The sequence below is a fragment of the Hemiscyllium ocellatum genome, chromosome 6, assembly GCF_020745735.1.
Source record: "Hemiscyllium ocellatum isolate sHemOce1 chromosome 6, sHemOce1.pat.X.cur, whole genome shotgun sequence".
NCBI classification, from domain to species: domain Eukaryota; kingdom Metazoa; phylum Chordata; class Chondrichthyes; order Orectolobiformes; family Hemiscylliidae; genus Hemiscyllium; species Hemiscyllium ocellatum.
The window spans coordinates 18944344-18964392 of record NC_083406.1 but is presented as its reverse complement, the minus strand read 5'-3'; the positions used below and the strand labels follow the sequence as shown (position 1 = coordinate 18964392).

Sequence of the window (20049 nt, the reverse complement as noted above, 5' to 3'; positions counted from 1 at the left end):
ACTGGAAAAAGTATTTTTATTTTGTGCTGCATTCCCTGGAGTGACACTACAGCAACATTGCATTCATCCAGGCTTGGTCATAACAGCAGGCTGTTGGACTATTGAAGATGATTAAAGAATTGTTTATTAAATTACAGTTCCACTTTAAGAAGGAAGAAGTGTGTAAGCGCGTCTGTACAAAAAGCTACAATCCAGAAAACAAGGATGACAAATCAAAGTTGGCATTTCTGAAGAGTGGCATGCAATTAAACTATCAACATCATTGGTGAGTAGCTAACACGAAGCAGTCTACCATGACTTTTGATTTAAATTTTAAGCCTCATTTATTTTGGTTATTGATAGTTCTAGTGTTATTCATAGCAGTTCATATTCAGTCATATTGATCCACGAAAATTATTTGTAGCTTTCATGTAATTAACCAGATTTTAAAAATAAAAACATAAACACAATTGCTGTTATATGCTACTTTGCATATCATTCCCTTATTTCTTACTGATGCATATGCAAAGGTGATTGTCAGTACAAATGTCCTTTTAAGCAGATAGATGGTAAAACTACAAATTCCATGTTCAAATGGATGTGTCTGAAGCAGTTAATGTAGGGCTATGTATTCTTCAAAAAAAAACCCAGCGGAGAAAACATAGAAATCCTTAAACACATACTTTGCGATGACACGTTATTTATAGGGACATCGAATATGGTCAAATGGTCATACAGCATGGAAATAGACCCTTGGGTCCAACTCGTCTATGCTGACCAAGTTTCCCAAACTAAACTAGTCCCACTTGCCTGCATTTAGCCCATATCTCTCTAAACCTTTCCTATTCATGTACCTGTCCAAATGTCTTTTAAAACATTTAAATCAAATAGGAAAGGTGTGGAGGAGACTAGTTTAGTCGGGATTATGTTTTGCATGCACTGGTTGGACCAAAGTGTTTGCTTCCATGCAGTATGATATATAAATGTTGTTACTGTACCTGCATCTACCACTTCCTCTGGCAGTTCATTCCACGTGCAAGCCACCATCTGTGTGAAACAGTTGCCCCATACTTTTAAATCTTGCACTTCTCACTTTAAAATCCCTCTAGTTTTGAACTCCCCTACCCTAAGGAAAAGACCTTTACTGTTTACCTTAGTATGCCACTCATGATTTTATAAATCTCTAGATGGTCGCCCCTCAACCTCCTGCATGCCAGTGAAAAAGGTTCCAGCATATTCAGCCTCTCCTTATAACTCAAGCTCTCCAGTCCCAGCAACACCCTTGTAAACCTCTTCTGAACCTGCTCCAATTTAATAATATCCTTCCAACGGCAGGGGGTCCAGAATTGTACACAATACTCCATAAGTGGCCGCACCAACTTCCTGTACAAACTCAATGTAGCATTGCAACTCCTGTACACAATGGTCTTAGCAAGCCAATGGAAATAGTTTATATACCTTATTTTTTCCTATTCATACCTTCAAGATTTCAATCAGATCACCTTCTAAATTCCAGAGATAATTGGCCTAATTTGTGTTTCTTCTCATAGCTGAAGTCCAGGTATCAATCTTATAAATCTGTATTGTACTCCCTGAAGTGTGGTGCCCAAATCTGCTCTCTGTATTCCAAATTGGGTCTAACCAATGTTTGTATAACTTTTACTTCAATCCTCTAGATGTAAAGTCCAACATTCCTTTCACTTTGTTGATTGTTTTCTACATTAGTTCATTGTTTAAAGATCTATACACCTGAACCCCAAGTCTCTTTGGAGATCCACTGTATTTAACTTTATACCGTCGAGAAAGTACCCTAATCGATCCAAAATGGACTCATTGGTATAACCTACTTTTCATGCTCACCTTCTCCAGGGAAATTGTAAGAGTAATATTGTACTATTACTGGAGCCTCACTTTATTTCATGACATGCTGACCACTTCCAAAAATGTCCAAGAGTCAGTGTATATTATGGAGTCATACAGTTACGCAGCACAGAAACAGACCCTTCTGTCCAACCAGTCCATGCTGACCATAATCCCAAATTAAACTAGTCCTGCCTGCCTGCTGCTTGTCCATATCTCTCTAAACCTTACCTCTTCTTGAAGGAGCAAATTTTACTGCAAATGTTAGAATCTGTACTGAAAACAACAAATGCTGGGGATCATAGTGGGTCAGATAGTATCTGTAGAGAGAGAGCAAATTACTGTTTCAAATCTAGATGACTCTTCATCGAAATGTTGGCTTGCCTATTCATGATGCTGATAAATATTGTCATTAAAACACTACAGGAAGTTTGAAATTCGATTCATTGATCTGACTGAGTATGGATGATTACTGGCTATTGACATCTGAATTGTATTTTCTTATCAATTTCCTCATTGCTCCATTCCATTTTATAGTCCCTGCTTAGTATATAATAGTGAACTTCAGAAAATACGTGCTTATTCCTGGTAATCTGTCATCTTTCTGAAGTGGGAAGAATGTTAAGGTGAATTTTGAATAGTTTGTTGAGGAAAAGCTGGATGCGTGTTTTGCATTTTCTTGCTGTTTTGCCATTTCTCAAATGTTGTCTGTATTTTACCGAACACCTTACAATTAATGTTCAGGATCTGCTTGGCATCATCCTACCTCAATTAATTTAAAATATAAATTAAGTCTGAAATATATTATGACCAGTTGTTAGTAAGCATTCAAGGTTCTATCTAACTCATTGCTTTCTTCACAAACCGGCAGTTTTGACAGATAAAGTGTGATTTTCATCTTACTGTTCAGTTGGTCAAGGCTTAAGTTGAGTGCATGAGGAAGCACAGTCAAATATAATGCCCACCAGATTTGCGTTTCAGCCACCAGAGTTTTCGTAAGATGCCGATTCACTGTTCTGAGTTGATTCTCTGGAACGTCACTCGTTTTCATGTAAATGCAGAAGACTGGCAAATTTAGTTACTGCACTGGCATGAATAAAGAGGCCCTGAAGAGAATATCTGGAAGATAAAAGTGAAGATTCTATTTTCTACAGTTGCTTGGTAATATGATGGTATGGTAGAACTCGAATATTGCTGAATATAGGCTCAGGTGTCAAAGCTTTTCATCTTGCACTCATCAGGCCAATTCACATGAATATCAGTATGGGGGAAAGCCACATTTTTGACATTCTACTCTTTAGAATCTAGCCCTAAGTTGAGTTAAATCCTGTTCCAAATCACACTTGCACTCACTAATCTTTGATTCCTGATTCAGCCATGATTTTAAAATTCTCACTCTTGTTTTCAAATTGCACTTTTGCTTTGTTCATGCTTACTTTCTCCCCACCACCAATTCCACCTTCTGAGATGTCTGCATGCCTTTAATTCTGGCAGCTTCAGTGTCCATGATTTTTATTGTTTCATGGTAGGTGGCTGCCTTCAACTACCAAGACCCTGGAATTCTCTCCTTCAACTGTACCTGTCATTACCTCTCTTTTCTTTCATGTTGCTCCTTAAAATCTACCTCTTTAAACAACGTTTTTGTCATCTTATGTGACTTTGTGTCAAATGTTTTCAAGTTGTTCATGTAAATCATCTTAGGACTATGGTAATTTTAAAGATATTGCACAAAATACAGTTATTTACAATGATTGCTTTTCAGTGTGCATTCACCCCCATTGTTCTTACAGGATTGTTGATAATATGCCTGTCACATGGTGCTATGATGTGGAAGATGGCCAGAAGTTCTGTAATCCAGGATTTCCCATTGGTTGCTTTGTAACAAAAGAAGGTCATCCAAAAGATGCGTGTGTTATTAGTGTAAGTTTATGTATGTCTTGATTACATATTTAGGTACGGGTTCTAATGCTACTTTGGTGCTAACTATTAAGAGCACGTAATTTGCTCGAGCCTGGATTGAAACAAAATGTAATTTGATAATCAACATGAGATTGAAACTGATTAATGTCTTTATTGATGCTTCTGAGATACTCTTGTCCAGAAAAACAAGCTGAATGAAATATAAAATTTATGTCATAAATAATTAGCTTCCCAAATCTGGTATGTTAACATCATTTGTTTTCTTGCACTGACTAGCCAACACCAGAAATATTCCCTTTTTAAAAACCAAGTTCGTCCCAGTTTTTCATTTCTTAAGGATATTGGGTCTAACTGGAATGTTGTTGTTAACAGCATCCATGCCCCATATTGATCCATGTGCTACCTTGTTCAATTGCAAGCCTTCATATATATTGCCAGATTGTTAGAATGTGGATGGGAGCAATTCTGATTCCAATCATTTTATTCTCTGCCATCTGGTTTCTGGTTAATTGTCAAGAGTGTTGGCTAATGTTCTTTTAACCAGGGGTAGATCTTTGCAAATTTTGACACCCCAAAATCTAACGGTTTTGTTCAGTATGACATAGTGGAGTACATGGGATGTTCTTCAATGCCAATCTAAGCTGCAGGTTGTGGGTTCTCAAAACAATCACCTTTTTTTCAATTTGAATTGTTTCTAATAGTGTTTTCTCTTTTGTCTACCTGTTGGTTTTGCGATTCGGACGTAATGGGGAAAAAAAACTATGGGGAAAGTGGATTTCATTGCAGGTTTCAGATGCCTCGTTACAACATCTCTTTGTTAATGTAGATTAAACCAGACAGTGCACTTTAAAGCAAGCCTTTGTGTTGAGATGTGGACTTACACTTTATATTGCAAATAAATGCTGATTTCTTTTTTTCTCTTAATGCATACGCATTTCTTGATCAGAGGTACATAATTTTGTATAATTTCTATTGTTTAATAAATTGTCAAAATAAACTTTGGTTTTCTTTGTAATTCCTTGCTTAATGATGAATTATAAAGTCTTTGCATGTTTTAAAGTTTGATAGAGTAATTTCATTCAAATTAATAGAACTAAACTACTGTAATTTATTAAATAATTTTAAAGCAAACCCTTGACTTAATAGAAACAAATAAATAGCTTCCACAGAAATTAAGAAGCTTAGTTTTGATTGTAATTATTTTTATGAATTACTTTTTGATTTCTATTGTTTAGACTTCCTTCAATGAGAAAGACACTTACTATATTTTCAATCATGTGGATATCACAATATATTTCCATAGTGAAGGTGGGACTGAAGCAAGACTTGTAGCTGCCAAATTAGAACCAAAAAGGTATGTAAATAGTTAAATGGAATAAGCATGTCCTCTAAAGGAATAAAAAGTGGCAATTGATTATTACACAATTTCTTATCAAGGGATCCCAAATATATTGAAAATTATATGCCTGAGTTCACTTCCTGTGAACTTTTATCATTATAAATTCCTGTGTAAGTATTTGTTATGGAAATTGGCAATGTAAAACTCGTCACTCTATAATTAGAATCAGTGGAGTTGCTCGCAAAAGGACACATTCTGTGGTGATTTGAGTTCATAGCCACCATTTAAACATGAGAACTTGATGTTGTTCAATGTGTTTGAGTAGCAAATTAAACAGTGAGATGCTAATGTTGCAAAGCCATGACAGAGCAGCACATGTTCCAAATTATTGCATTTTCCTCCCCTGAAATCACTGTTTGCTTTACATTTAAGTAAGGTTGAGCACTGTTAAAGGTTTTGATATTTTAACAGTAAATTCTGATCTAGTTAATTCACGTTGGCCATTTCATAATAATTGTGAATTCACTAATTTCTTTACAGAAATATAAATGCACGAACAAAACATTAAAATTTCAACTTGGGGTTTGAACTATTTCTGCATGTCCTGGTCCATTGTCCCCATTTGCTGACCCCACTTTCATCTGAACGGTACTCCTGCCTCTCCACGTCAAACCTGACAGGTTTTCTTCTTTACTTTAACACATACTGAGTTTGCAAGAGGGTCTTTTTAATTCAGATACATCCTCATTTGCCGGTTCCAATTTTTCAGAAGGTGCTGCACAATTTTCCGTGCAACATCCGTAAGAGAATACTGCTGCATGTTCTTTTAACCAATACATAAGGAGACATCTAATGTGCGTGATATATGCTCTTGTTTTTAACATAAATTTATTAAGTTTTAAAATTTAAGTTTTTCACCCTATATATTTGTTTGACTCTGCACCTTAATAGACAATAGGTGCAGGAGTTAGGCCATTCTGCCCTTTGAGCCTGCACTACCATTCAATATGATCATGGCTGATCATCCTTAATCATTATCCTGTTCCTGCCTTATCTCCATAACCCTTGATTCCACTATCCTTGAGAGCTCTATCCAACTCTTTCTTAAATGAATCCAGAGACTGGGCCTCCACTGCCCTCTGGGGCAGAGCATTCCACACAGCCACCACTCTCTGGGTGCAGAGGTTTCTCCTCATCTCTACCCTGTATTTTTAAGCTGTGTCCTCTGGTTCAGCACTCACCGATCAGCAGAAACATGTTTCCTGCCTCCAGAGTGTCCAATCCTTTAAAAATCTTATGTCTCAATCAGATCACCTCTCAGTCTTCTAAACGCAAGGGTATGCAAGCCCAGTCGCTCCAGTCTTTCAGCATAAGGTAGTCCCGCCATTCCAGGAATTGACCTCGTGAACCTACACTGCACACCCACCATAGCCAGACCGTCTTTCCTCAAATTTGGTGACCAGAACTCTCAATACTCCAGATGCGGTCTCACCAGGGCCCTGTACAGCTGCAGAAGAACCTCTTTGCCTCTACACTCAATCCCTCTTGTTATGAAGGCCAGCATGCTATTAGCCTTCTTCACTACCTGCTGTACCTGCATGCTTACTTTCATTGACTGGTGTACAAGAACACCCAGATCTCTTTGTACTGCCCCTTTACCTAAATTGATTTCATTTAGGTAGTAATCTGCCTTCCTGTTCTTGCCACCAAAGTGAATAACCATATATTTATCCACATTAAACTGCATCTGCCATGCATCTGATCACTCACCTAACCTGTCCAGGTCACCCTGTAATCTCCTAACATCTTCCTCACATTTCACCCTGCCACCCAGCTTAGTATCATCACCAAATTTGCTAATGTTATTACTAATACCATCTTCTATATCGTTAATATATATTGTAAAAAGCTGCGGTCCCAGCACTGATCCCTGCGGTACCCCACTGGTCACTGCCTGCCATTCCGAAATGGAGCCGTTTTTCACTACTTTTTGTTTCCTGTCAGCCAACCAACTTTCAATCCAAGTTAGTACTTTGCCCCCAATACCATGTGCCCTAGTTTTGCTCACTAACCTCCTATGTGGGACTTTATCAAAAGCTTTCTGAAAGTCCAGGTACACTACATCTACTGGATCTCCCTCACCCATCTTCAGAGTTACATCCTCAAAAAATTCCAGAAGATTAGTCAAGCATGATTTCCCCTTCATAAATCTTCATTTGCTACTCTTATTTCTTGCCAGACAAAATCTCGGCATCAAAACAATTCTCAGTGAAAACTCTTTAGTTACATAGGGGTTTGTGTTCTGCAAACTAATTGTATCCATTGCCGTGCTGACAAGTGTGTGATAAATTCTACTTATGTTATAACATTCCAACATTATTTTTGTGATTTGGTGAATAATCACACAATAGTTTTACCTTACATTTACTTTAACTTTTTTTACTTCTCCATGGACCTCTAAGGCCTGTGTGCAAAAGTGACTTAAAAACTAGAAATCGACGCTGGGAATAGTTTTGGTACATCTGTCAGCATGCGTGGACCCCCTGAGCAGCCATAAAGCTTAAAGGGAGCTTGGTTTTGGCATCACTGAATGTGTTTGGAACAGAGTGGGCTTTTATTTTAATATGACAATGTATGTTTGTGACATGGTGAAACATCAGTTTCAAACTGTTGAATAAACTGTTGACAGTCAATTGAAACTTTAAAATTTGAGATTAGTAGATTTTTGTTTGGTAAGGCTATTACGTGTTACAGAACCAAGAGAGGTAGATGGAGTTAATATAAGATCAGTCATGATCTGGCTGGTGAAAAGGATAGACTGGGAAGGATGATTGACCTTCTGTTGTTCCAATGTTTTTTCTTTGCCACCTTAGACCAGATTCAGACTGAGATGAAATAGGTGTACTAACTTATTCTACAGCCTACTTACCAGCAAAATAGTAACTAAGGATTTCTGAAATAGATTTCTAGACATAAAAGGTATCAATAAGTAGGGGGAGGGAATAGAGATATGATCATTTTGAATGGAGGAGCCGGTTCTATGGGCAAAATGGCCTACTCCTATTTTCTTAGGTTTGATTTTAAATCTGCCATTCATTGATCTGTGAACAAGATCACATGGTTATTATATGTGTATTTGCAATCTACACATTGACAATCATTTTCATTCAAGTATATAATAGTTCTTTGTCACTGAATATTAAAGTAATTATTACATGCTTTTTCAAGAAATCTTTAGCCTTGATAGGAGAAAATTACAGTCTATCCTTAATTATAGATCCTTGATTTATATCTCAACAGCTTCAAGCACACACACGTTGATAAGCCCGACTGCTCAGGACCACCTTTGGGTATCCCTAATGTATTTCGAGAGAAATTTAGTATTGCCTATACCTACTCTGTTAAATATGCTGTGAGTAATGTCTTTTATACATGTATTGTGAATCAAGGTGATGGGCCAAGATCCACTATATGGGATGCCTTTGAGATTTAAAAACAAAAGTGTAAATGTAACGGTGCTTCACTTGAATTTTATATTTCTATGGCTTGTAGGAGAATGAAGATCCAAGGGAGTTAGAGTTCCATTGTTAAAACTTCAATAAAACTATAAGTTATGATAGAAATGTATAAGTTCTGAGCAAATAACTGTATGGATGTATTTCTGGTTTGATGAACAAAACAGCAGTTCAGAAAAATCATCGAACGGTAAGGTTAGCACAAGAAAAAGAGTGCAAGAGAAATTTCCTCACTACACATGGTGGCTGAGCAGGGTGGTGGGGGGAGGGAGTAGATTTGATAGGAGGTTGTTAATGTGCAAATAGAGACTGGTTCAATAAAGAGGGAGACATTGACTAATTCAGTTGAAACGGAGCAAGTTCAATGAAATTGGATGCACATAATCTTTTTGCAGAAGAATATGTCAGAAGACTTAAAAAGTAGTAAAAATATTTAAACCTTCTAAGAGGTCTTGAAGAGATCTAGAAGTGGTTTTAAAAATAGCGTATACAGTGGAGATTTTTTTTTAAAAATAAATCTTTGTTTTTCAAGATTGAAATTCCCTATTGCTACCTCCTTGGTTGTGCACAAACCCAGAAGTGAAGTGTTGCAATAGAGTTGATAACTTTCCTGCAATAGAGCTCAGCTTGCAAAATTGGAATGTGTTTGTAACAGATGATAATATTTTGTATGATGGTTAGATATTGTTTGGCTTGTAACGAGCTAGGGAGAAAAAGATGCCAAAAAGTTTATGAAATGCATTCTTAATGACGAGTCCAAAAGGTTGCAGTTCCAGATTGTAGAACTTTGATGAAAGTGTTCCCATGTGTATTATGTATCTGACTGAAATTACTGACTAAATGTGATGATGACTTTGGGGAAGTCCAAAATTGGTTCTCTTCATTACTTTCTTACTCTATCTGACCCATTTTGGTATGAAGGTACTGGATTATGAACCTAAGTCTCAAGTTTATCACTACACTTGTGAAGATTAGATAACAAAACCCATTGGCTAGTGTTAATTTTGAAACTATTTCTGGTGTTTGTTTTACATTTTTCTTTCAAAATCTTCTGGGGATAATGTATGAAATAGAATATATGTAAATGTTATGCATTAGGGGTTGCATTGTTTTTATTCTCTGCTATTAGCTTCAGCTACATTGGAGGCTAAGTCATTGGTCTTCTATCCCATACCTCATTTCCATCCTCAGGACAGGGCGTGAGCCACTGCTGATTTTGCTGTAACATTAGATTAGATTAGATTAGATTAGATTACTTGGTGTGGAAACAGGTCCTTCGGCCCAACAAGTCCACACCGATCCGCCAAAGCGCAACCCATCCATGCCCCTACATTTATCCCTTACCTAACACTACGGGCAATTTAGCATGGCCAATTCACCTGACCCACACATCTTTGGATTGTGGGAGGAAACCGGAGCACCCGGAGGAAACCCACGCAGACATGGGGAGAACGTGCAAACTCCACACAGTCAGTCGCCTGAGTCGGGAATTGAACCCGGGTCTCAGGCGCTGTGAGACAGCAGTGCTAACCACTGTGCCACCGTGCCGCCCATAGTACCAACATGGTACCAGCTGAGAATTTTTTTCTTGAATATTGAATTTAAATAAACAACAGAACAAAGGAAAGGAATATAACATTGCAGTTTTCAAATTGGTTGGTCTTGTATATGATCCAAGGTGTATGATTTATACACACAACATGGATATAATTTCATGGAATTATTTTTGAACTAATGGTACATTAATTTGGTCTGTTTGTGTGAAGGGATTTCCTACTTAACTAGGTCAGTCTTTTCAGAACCATGATTTTGAATCAGTGTGGATGTCAGAATAGATGAGTGAAGTTGTCATGAAATGTTTGTTTATATAGTGTATTATGCTAGGATCAAAGTATTCAGCCATTAGCTTAGCAAAAGCTAGGATGAGCAATCCTTTTAAAAAAGTGAAATGTAAATGCTTTTGAATTCTGTTTGAAGATGATCTGACTGGAGTCAGATGCAAGAGCAGATCCTTACTGGGGGAAAATAAATCACAGCAGTGAAGTAATAAGCGAAATACTGCAGTTCATGAAAATATCCAGACCAGTAGAAGTATTTGGTTAGAAATCATATTTCAGGTTTGAAGTAACAAAAGCTTGATTCAGAAGAACCATCCAATCACAAGATTAGCAGAGAAAAAGGAGGCAAGGAATTGTTCGAGAGATCCTCACATTGGTTGCTCACAGCTAAAAAAAATAGTTGAACATCTCAGTTGTGTTTCGTCAGAGAAAAGGGCTTCGCAATTCATAGGACAGGAACCAAAAAGAAGCTGTGAATCAACCCACAGATTTCATGGGGAAGAAAAATTTCTCTGATTAATTGTGAAGTGACAGTTTTGGAGAGTAGTGGGATTTTGCTTTGTTGGGTGTTTTACATCTTTTGGTTTTGTTTTATTTTTCTTTTTACATAATAAATTTCTGTTTTATTATTAAAATCAAATCTGCAGCCTGGTGTGCTTATGTTTCAAAGAAATTCTGCCAGATTAAATTGGAAAATGAGCAAATTATGATCCATTAAGCATACCCTAGGAATGTAAACTGAGGTTATAACATTTGTTTCCCTCTAATTCTCCTTTCTCCTTTTAGGAGGTGTTCCTTTCCCACTGTTAAAAAAATGTTGTAGAGAGCACAGAACTGACATGTTAGCATGGCTTTAAACAAAATTTAGTAAGGAATTGTGAAATTTTGTCATTGCAAATGTTTTGGAAAAATAATTGGTTTCCTTATCAATTTACTGTTTGCTACTGTTTTCCAGACATATATCAGTAGAGATCCTGACAGCACGTAACACTTTTTCTATTTACAGACATCAAATATTAAATGGGCATCAAGGTGGGATTACATTTTGGAATCTATGCCTCACACTAACATTCAGTGGTTTAGGTAAGGAATCAAATTAATCCTTTTTGTACTTCTTTGAAATGTGGACAGACAGCTAACCACAATTAATCACAAAACATTAACGCAGTTGAGAGCTGTATAATGAAAACCAACTACCAGTAATATCTGAAAGAATGTAGGGTCATTGTGCTTGACATGAGCTTTGCATGCTGAGTGTGCTTTTGATTATGTTCAATATCATTATTAATTTTTGAGTATGACTTGAGTGATGCCACACTTTCAGCCACATATTTCATTAAAAAAATTTAAAAAGACCATAATTATCTATAATGTGTGTAGTGCAGACTCATTTGGTACAAGCACAGAAGAGGACAATCTGGCAGTTGCCTGCTGTATTTCAATGGGTTCTGCGTTTTGTAGCTCTTGGATCTGATCTTTTTCAAACATGGTCTAGGGATTTTGAGGATTTTTTTATCTTAAATAATTTTTAGGAGGGTAATTCCATGAGGTGTTAGAAATGTTTGTTTCATAGTTTTGAGATATTCACAATTTCTTTTTATGAGGGTATTGGTACCCTTTCATATTCTCATTGACCATGAGATCTTTCCGTTTTTCCATATTAGTTAACCAGCTTGTCAAATGGGTTGCATGTGTGGATGCCAAAAACTATATTTATTTTGAAGTGGCTACCAGAGTGGAGGGCTGGCTAAAGTTTCCAGCTTACATCCTATGACATTGCCAAACGTTTTCAATAAAAATCCGAGTTGTTTTTGAAAGTAAATGTACATAAACATGCACCTGAAATTAAACTTCAAATTTGTAGCGCAGAATCATCCAGTATCCAATCTGCTGTGGCTCAACTACATTGATTAAAACATATCAAAAGTTATGACTTTTCATGTATCATTAGTGTGTTCCATTTTACTAACTGAAACCAGCACAATCCCCAAAGTCCAGTGAGACTGTTGATTGCTTCAGTTCTGAACCTTTCCGATAGTTTCATGGATCATAAGTTTTATGCAGTTGAGTGCTCCAAGCTCTGCCATAAAACGTACAGTTCTGTGTACATATCTTTGGCAGTGCTTTGTTTTCCCAACAATTCAACATGCTAATTTTGTGCAGCATTATAAATTGGATGTTCATTAATTCCAAGGTTTATTTGCTGATATAACAATAATTCTAATTTTTGACAATTTTTTTTTCCCTCTCTCTGCTCCTTCCTTTAAATGCAACATTCCTTAATTGAACATATTCTACATGTACAAATTGTGTCATGAATGATATTCCAAAAAAACCCTAAATAATCAAGGAGAAGAAGTAGAGGGGAGCAAATATATATCGTAATTACCAAGAGTAAAAGTACACAAAACAGTTATTGCTGGTGAAACTCAGCAAGTCTGGCAGCTTCTGTGGGAAGAAAGCAGACTTAACATTGAGTCCAAAGAAGTACTAGGAAACTAAGGCTAGAGACTCTCAAATTCTCTGGACCTGATGGTTTCATGCTCGGATACTCGTAGCAGTAGTAGACAGTGGATGAAATGGTATCCATCTTCCAAGAATTTTTAGTTTCTAAAAAAGTCCCAGAGAATCAAAAAACATCAATGTAATGTCCTGATTCAAAAAGGAGGGTGACAAAAAGACAGGTAACTTCAGCTTAACATCTGTCATTAGGGAATACATTATAAACAATGTAATAGCAGGACATTTAGAAATACATGATATTATAAACCAAATTAATATGACCTTCATGAAGTTGAAATCTTGCCTGACAAATTTATAAGAATTCTTTAAGAGGATAACAAGCAGAATAGACAAAGGGGAACCAGCACACACGAGGCTAATTAGTAACATAGAGCCCCTGGCGTTGGGGTTAATATATTAGCTTGGATAGGGAATTACCTATCTAATGGAGATAGAGTGTGATAAGAGGGGCATTTTCAGGTGGCAACCTGTAACTACTTCAGTGCCACAAGGATCAGTGCCAGGCCACAATTATTTATAACATATATCAAGGACTTCAGTGAGGGCAGTGAATGTATTATTGCCAAGTTTGCTGACTGCACTAAAATGGTTGTGACGGTAAGTTATGAGGATGACAGAAAAAAGTCTGCAGAGTGAGTGAAATGGCAAAAACATTGCAGATGCAATATAATGTAAGATATGAGGTTATACACTTTGGCAAGAAGGTCAGAGGAGCTGATTATTAATTAATGAAGAAAGGCTGCAAAATAATTTTGCGCAGAGGGTTTTAAGGGGTCCTCGTGCAAAAATCAAAAAAAGGTGCATAAGTTAAGGTAACATAGAAGGTAAATCAAATGTTGGCCATTATTTCAAGGAGAATAGAGTATAGAAGTAGGGTGATTTTGCTAAAACTACACAAAGCAAAAATTAGACCAGAGCTGGAATACTGCGAATAGCTTTGGACTCCTCATCTAAGATGTATCACCTTTGGAGGTATTCCAAAAGATTCAGAAGAGATTTGTCAGAAAGTGGCTGGGAATGGAAGGTTTGAATTATAAGGAGAGGCTGAATAGGTTGGGACTTTTTTCACTGGAGTGTAGGAGGTTGGGAGGTGACCGTATAGAGATTTATAAATAATGAGGGGTATAGATAAGGTGAATGGCAGGTGTCTTTTCCCTAGGGTGAAGAATTTCAAGATTAGTGAGCATACTTTTAGGGTGAGAGGAGAAAGATTTAAAAATTCACGAGGAGCAATTGTTTTACACAATGGTTTGTGTGAGGAGTGAACTTCCAGAGGAAGTGGTGGATGTGGGTAAAGATACAACTTTTTAAAGACATTTGGGTAAGTTCATGAATAAGTAATGTTTGGAGGGATATGGGCCAAGATCATACAGGTGTGATTAGGTTAGTTTGGGATTATGGTCAGCATGGGCTGGTTTGATCAAGAGGTCTGTTTCTGTGCTGTATGACTCTATGGCTCTTCGTTTCTCTAGGTTGATCCCGTGTATGGAAGGCCTGTGCTCATTGGAGTTTAGTAGGATGAGAGATAAATCTGTTTGGAATATACGAGGTTCTTAGGGAGTTTGATTAGGAATTGTTGAGAGGTTGTTTCACCTTGTTGGAGAACCTAGAACAAGAGTCATAAAATCAGAGTTTGCCGATTTAGGATAGAGATGAGGATTGTGAATCTATAGAACTCTTTTATCACAGAGAGTTATTGAGGCTGTGTTGTGAAATGAGGATCCAACACTAAGGTAGAGAGGCTTTAAATCAGCGAGAGAATTGAGGATTAAGGGGACAAGGCAGCAAGGTGGAGTCTAGGATTATATCAACAGTGATCTCATTGTATGGTGGTGGGCCAAATGGCTTATTTCTCATGTATTATGTCTCATGGTCTCATGGCATTTTTCAGTAGTGAGCTGAGATTGGAAATTTGAATGGATAATCAACTGGAAATTTCCTTGTGTTAGGGCTTTATTTAATGAGCCGGAACACCATAACTCATCACGAATGCCCTTCTGGAATTTATTCCCTTGCTCTTTAGCTCAAAATTCTTGTACTGCATAGTTTGCTGAGAATGTGGAGTGATAATGGGGTATTTGGAACCTCGACGAATCATGGAAACATGAATCTGTCTCCCTAAGCAATGAGATTTAAGGATTGAGAAAGAATTAAAGTAAGGTATGTTGGGTGAATTGGAGTCAAGTCAGATACATGGAGAGAGATTGAAAGATTAGATTGAGCAACGTTAAAAAAAGAAACTGGCATCTTTTAAAACCTATAACACAGTTTACCTCTTCAAGGAAAAACTCCTTTGTTTGAATTATTCCCTTTCTTGACATGGGAAATTGAGATTCAGTAACTATTTTCATATAGTCGTGAAGGTACTTTGCAGAATGTTAAATCTGAAACTTTGATAGTGAGTTTATTGGGCAGTTAATAAGGAAACTGACCACGTTCTTTAAAAGTAAAAAAAAATCTTAAGAGTAAGATACCAATTGTGTGAAGTGGCATAAATCAATCTATAAATTCTAAAGTATGAATTCACAATTCTAAAATATTTATTTATTCCTTGAACCTGCCAGCCTATTTGAAGTGAAGGAATTTCTCAGATAACCACAGGCTATTCTCTCATTAGAGAGAGGCAACTGGCAGTGAGTTTAATTTGAGGGTTTCCATGCAATTGGTGAGGACAAGATTGAGAAAACAGGGCCTTCATATGACTTCAGCTGCAGTAGAAATTGAATTTGCACTGTTAGCATCACACTGAATTGCAAACCAACCATCAAACCAATTGAGCTAACCTACTCAGTTTGTTTATGAAGAACTGGTCAGTTAACAGTATTATTTTTACATTAGGAACTGGCTCACTACTTTTACTTGACAACTGCCAATGTATATTTTCAAATAAGAATTAACAAATCATTTTAAGAATTGGTTAACTTGGATTTGAGGATTTTTTTCCTCTATTGTTGTTGACTTTATAATAACCCCTTCATAATAATTTACAATAGCTAGCAGTGTATTTTGGAGATTCACATAAAGCAGACTAATCTGATCGTTGTCAGCATTAATCAGCATGGTGAATTAGTTTATGAACTCATGTTACCAAGTAATTGAGAACTTACACAATTCCCCAACACCCCAGCAGTCAGAATCACTGAACTCTTACAGAGCAAAAGGAGGCTGTTTAGCACATTGTGTGTGCAATGGCTCTCCAGATACACAATTCCCTTAATGTCATTTTCTCACATTCCAGTTCTCTCTTGAATACTTCAATTGAACCACACTTTCAGGAAGTGCATTCCAGATCTTAACAATGCACTGCCCAATAAAATATTTTACAAATTATTTTAAATCTGTACCCTCTGGTGCTCAATATTATCATAAGTGGAAGTTTTCCCTATCTGCTCTATACAAAGCCCTCTTGATTTTGAGGATTTCTGTCAAATTTGTCGTCAGCCATTTTTTCTCCAGGCAACACAGTTCTATCTTTGAGTCATACCACTCCGCCATGCATGATTTTGTTGTTGGCCACCCTTGTGAAGTAGTCTACATCGTTGGGAAAGTTGGGAGAGAAACTAAGACAGGTTGTTTAGCTGGTTTCAGCACAAATCAATCCTGAAAACAGGACATGTTTCTTTCCACTCTGCCAAGGAATGGTGTGGGTGGAATGAGTAAAGCTAACTGGCATGACATTCAAATCTCAATAAAATAGATTGTGATTGTGGTTATTCTGCACTGTGTGTTACTGACACTTTTCAGCTGTTGGCCTTTTCATTCAAAGGGTAGTTTGGAGCTGTGTATATTTCAAAGGTCTATTCTTCAGCATTCTATAAAGGTCACTAAATTAAGGAGAATTTCCAGCTGATTAATGTAGAATGCCAGTTAGTGAATAAGCTAATTCTGACAATTTAGAAAAGAAGAAAAATGCTCTTAAAACATTTCATTCCTATAGTTTGATGTAAATTGGTTTCACTGGAGGATTTTAATGTCAATGACTTGGATTTCAGGCTTCTTTACTGCATCATTTTTTGTCTCAAATTCAGGTTTTTAAATTGAGTTTCTTGCCACCATATATTCTAAATTTTCTAATGCTTAAAAAATTGCAAAACCTTTTAGATTTGTGACAGTCGTGTGATATCCCACATTATTTACTTTGCACTATTAAGTAATTGACTAGTCTCATTTTTTTTAAGAAGAGATACTTAAAGTACTTTAAACAAAAGCTGGTTTAAAAATTGTTTGACTGCTTAAAACTAAAGATGATATTTATTGTTCTTTTTCCTGTTTTGCAGCATTATGAATTCCTTGATAATTGTCCTATTCCTTTCTGCAATGGTTGCTATGATATTGCTTCGAACGTTGCATAAGGACATAGCACGATACAATCAAATGGATTCAGCTGTGAGTGTTGTTGTTTCTGTGAGACAATTGCCTGTTGGTTACACCTTGATGTATTTCGAGCAATATGGACTGCACAATTTAGGCAAGATATTTTGGATTTGGAGGAAATAAAACATCTATTTGCAGGAATTATACCTGAATTCTGAGGCTAAAATTACAAAATACTACATGTCTTCAAGCTTAATTCCAGAAGGTGAAGAGATAATTTGACCGGGTTTTCAAGGTATTAAGAGGAATTGAGGAAGTGGGTAGAGCAAAACTATTTCCACTAGGGAGACTAGGACTAAAGAGTATAATCTAAAAATTGGAACCAAAACTTTCAGGACTGAAATTAGGAAACTTTGTTACTGTAAAGCAGGATAGAAGTTTGGAATTCTTCATCAAGTAACATTTGATGGTAATGGAATATATCTTACCTTTAAAACTGGGGTTCAGAGATTTTTGTTTTCTAAACATGTTTGAAAATATTGGTAAAAGTGGGTATATGGTGTTAGGTCACAGATCAGCCACTTTCTCTCTGAATGGCAAAACAGAAGTTCAATAGCCTTCTGTTCCTATGTTTGTAGCACAAGGGGAATGAAAGTCAAAGTCATAAAGTAAGGATGGGATGATTACCAGGTGTTTTTCTTTGAGTGGGCGTCATATTTGGTTTTAAATAAATCACATTGATCCAATTAATAGTTGAAAGATTGTTTTGATAACATTTTGAGAGACATGCACAAGTCCTTGCTCAATTTACTTTGAATATTCATTTCAATGGTTCTGCATTTTCGTGCAGCTGTAGTGCCTATACCAAAATTCTATTGACTAGTGCTAATTCTTAAAGTTGCTGAATTTAAAATTTTGGCTGAGTTTCAAGATCTCTGGGTGTTATCCAAAGAAGAATAAGAACTCGTGGTTTTCTGGCTATTATTCAACACCTACAGGATCATGCTAGCCAGCCCCTTATCTGTAATTTGAAACATTGTGTTGCAAAAATTCTCCAGGACCTCTTCAACATTAGCACAGGGCAGTAAGTATATTGTAACATCACCACATATGTTCTCCACCAAGTTACACAATCCCTTAAACAGCACTGTAGGGCTCTCTCCATAGGAATTGCAGTGATCCAAGGAAGAAGTTCTAACTTTCTTGAGGGCAAGTGGGGTTAGCTGATAGGCATTGTTCACAAGATCAGTATTTATGTCCCATGAATAAAAATAATTTTAAGTATGTTACAGTAGAAACTTGAAGATTTCCACAAACCTTTGTTCAAAGCTTGTTTCTTCATTTCCTTCCTAAATAAATAAGATTCTTCCTCAGTTTACTGGTTTCTTCACCAGTGAATTTAGTTTTCATGTAACTGGCCTTTTAATCTCATCATTGTTTTTAAGTACCTTGCTTAGATCATCCCTCAACTTCAAAGTCAGAGGAAGTCTATGCAATCTGCCATTTAATATTTATCATTTTCTTTCTCTCTTTCCCTCTCACTCCCACTCTCTCTCACTGAGTCACTCTTCCACCTGTAATTTGCATACTGTTAGACAAGATAATCCCCACAAAGTTAGAATGCTTGTATTTTGATATTGGCTGGAGTTGTAGAAATCACTAGTCTCTTCCTTCTGGCTGATTGTCAAATTGCAATGAAAAGAGGAGAAACTTTTTTAAGGCACAGATGTCTGCATAGATGCTACTGTTCTTCAAATGGATCACCTGAGATAAGTTAACATGCAAAGTATGTCCTTCTCTGCAAAGTAGCATTGATTTTGTACTTTTCAGTTTAAATTTGTGATATCTGACTAGCTTTTTAATTAGGTGATTATATTATATGGATAACATATTTTAAGATATTGTTTAATTTTTTCTAGGAAGAAGCCCAGGAGGAATTTGGATGGAAATTAGTACATGGTGATGTCTTTAGACCACCTCGGAAAGGAATGATATTATCTGTTTTCCTGGGTTCTGGCACTCAAATCTTTATCATGATGTTTGTTACTCTATGTACGTATGCAGTCACTTTTTGAACTTAAAGTTGCAATCAAATTGCCATCAGTGTGCAATCTGATAACTGAAAATTAAGAAGATAATAATTTAAGTTTCATATTGGTAGATTTTCATTCTGCAGTGAGTTTATCTTTGACTGTCTCAGTCAAATGTAAAATTTGTGAATCACTATAAACTGATTATTTTAAATTCTATTCCTGTTTCCATTATCCAAAATAATAAATATGTTTAGCTGTATTTTACTTACATAATATATAGATACTATAATAGATGTTTTATAGAATATTATTTATGATTGTTTTTTAATTCCTCAGTTTTTGCATGCCTGGGATTTTTATCACCTGCAAACAGAGGTGCTTTGATGACTTGTGCAGTTGTCTTGTGGGTGCTGCTTGGGACTCCAGCAGGCTATGTAGCTGCCAGATACTACAAATGTAAGTAAGAGAGATTTAAACTGACAGGATTTCTATTCATTAGTTTCAATTATCATCACCCTTTGGCAACTGAACAACTTAATTATGCTAGGAGTAGCCTTTTAAGATCTAATTAAGTCACTACAACCTGTTTTTTGGTGAATGTTGGAAAATATGCAGCAGATTATAATTATTAAAGGCAAGGGCACTTAATCGCTTTTGTTTAAGCTGATGTCCAATGTATTTATTTTCTCTTTTTGGTTGCTGTGTGCCTTGTATGCGCAAATTACTAT

General features: G+C 36.5%; 1 protein-coding gene across 1 annotated transcript in view; it reads left to right on the top strand.

Moving 5' to 3' along the window:
- tm9sf2 (transmembrane 9 superfamily member 2) overlaps window positions 1-20049 on the top strand; it is a 63584-nt gene that overhangs the window by 21488 nt on the left and 22047 nt on the right. The window contains exons 4-11 of the mRNA XM_060825849.1: window positions 138-265; window positions 3630-3759; window positions 4995-5113; window positions 8399-8510; window positions 11458-11534; window positions 17252-17360; window positions 19208-19340; window positions 19658-19777. Of these exons, the coding sequence (XP_060681832.1) occupies window positions 138-265; window positions 3630-3759; window positions 4995-5113; window positions 8399-8510; window positions 11458-11534; window positions 17252-17360; window positions 19208-19340; window positions 19658-19777 (928 nt within the window). The remainder of the gene's footprint in view (window positions 1-137; window positions 266-3629; window positions 3760-4994; window positions 5114-8398; window positions 8511-11457; window positions 11535-17251; window positions 17361-19207; window positions 19341-19657; window positions 19778-20049) is intronic.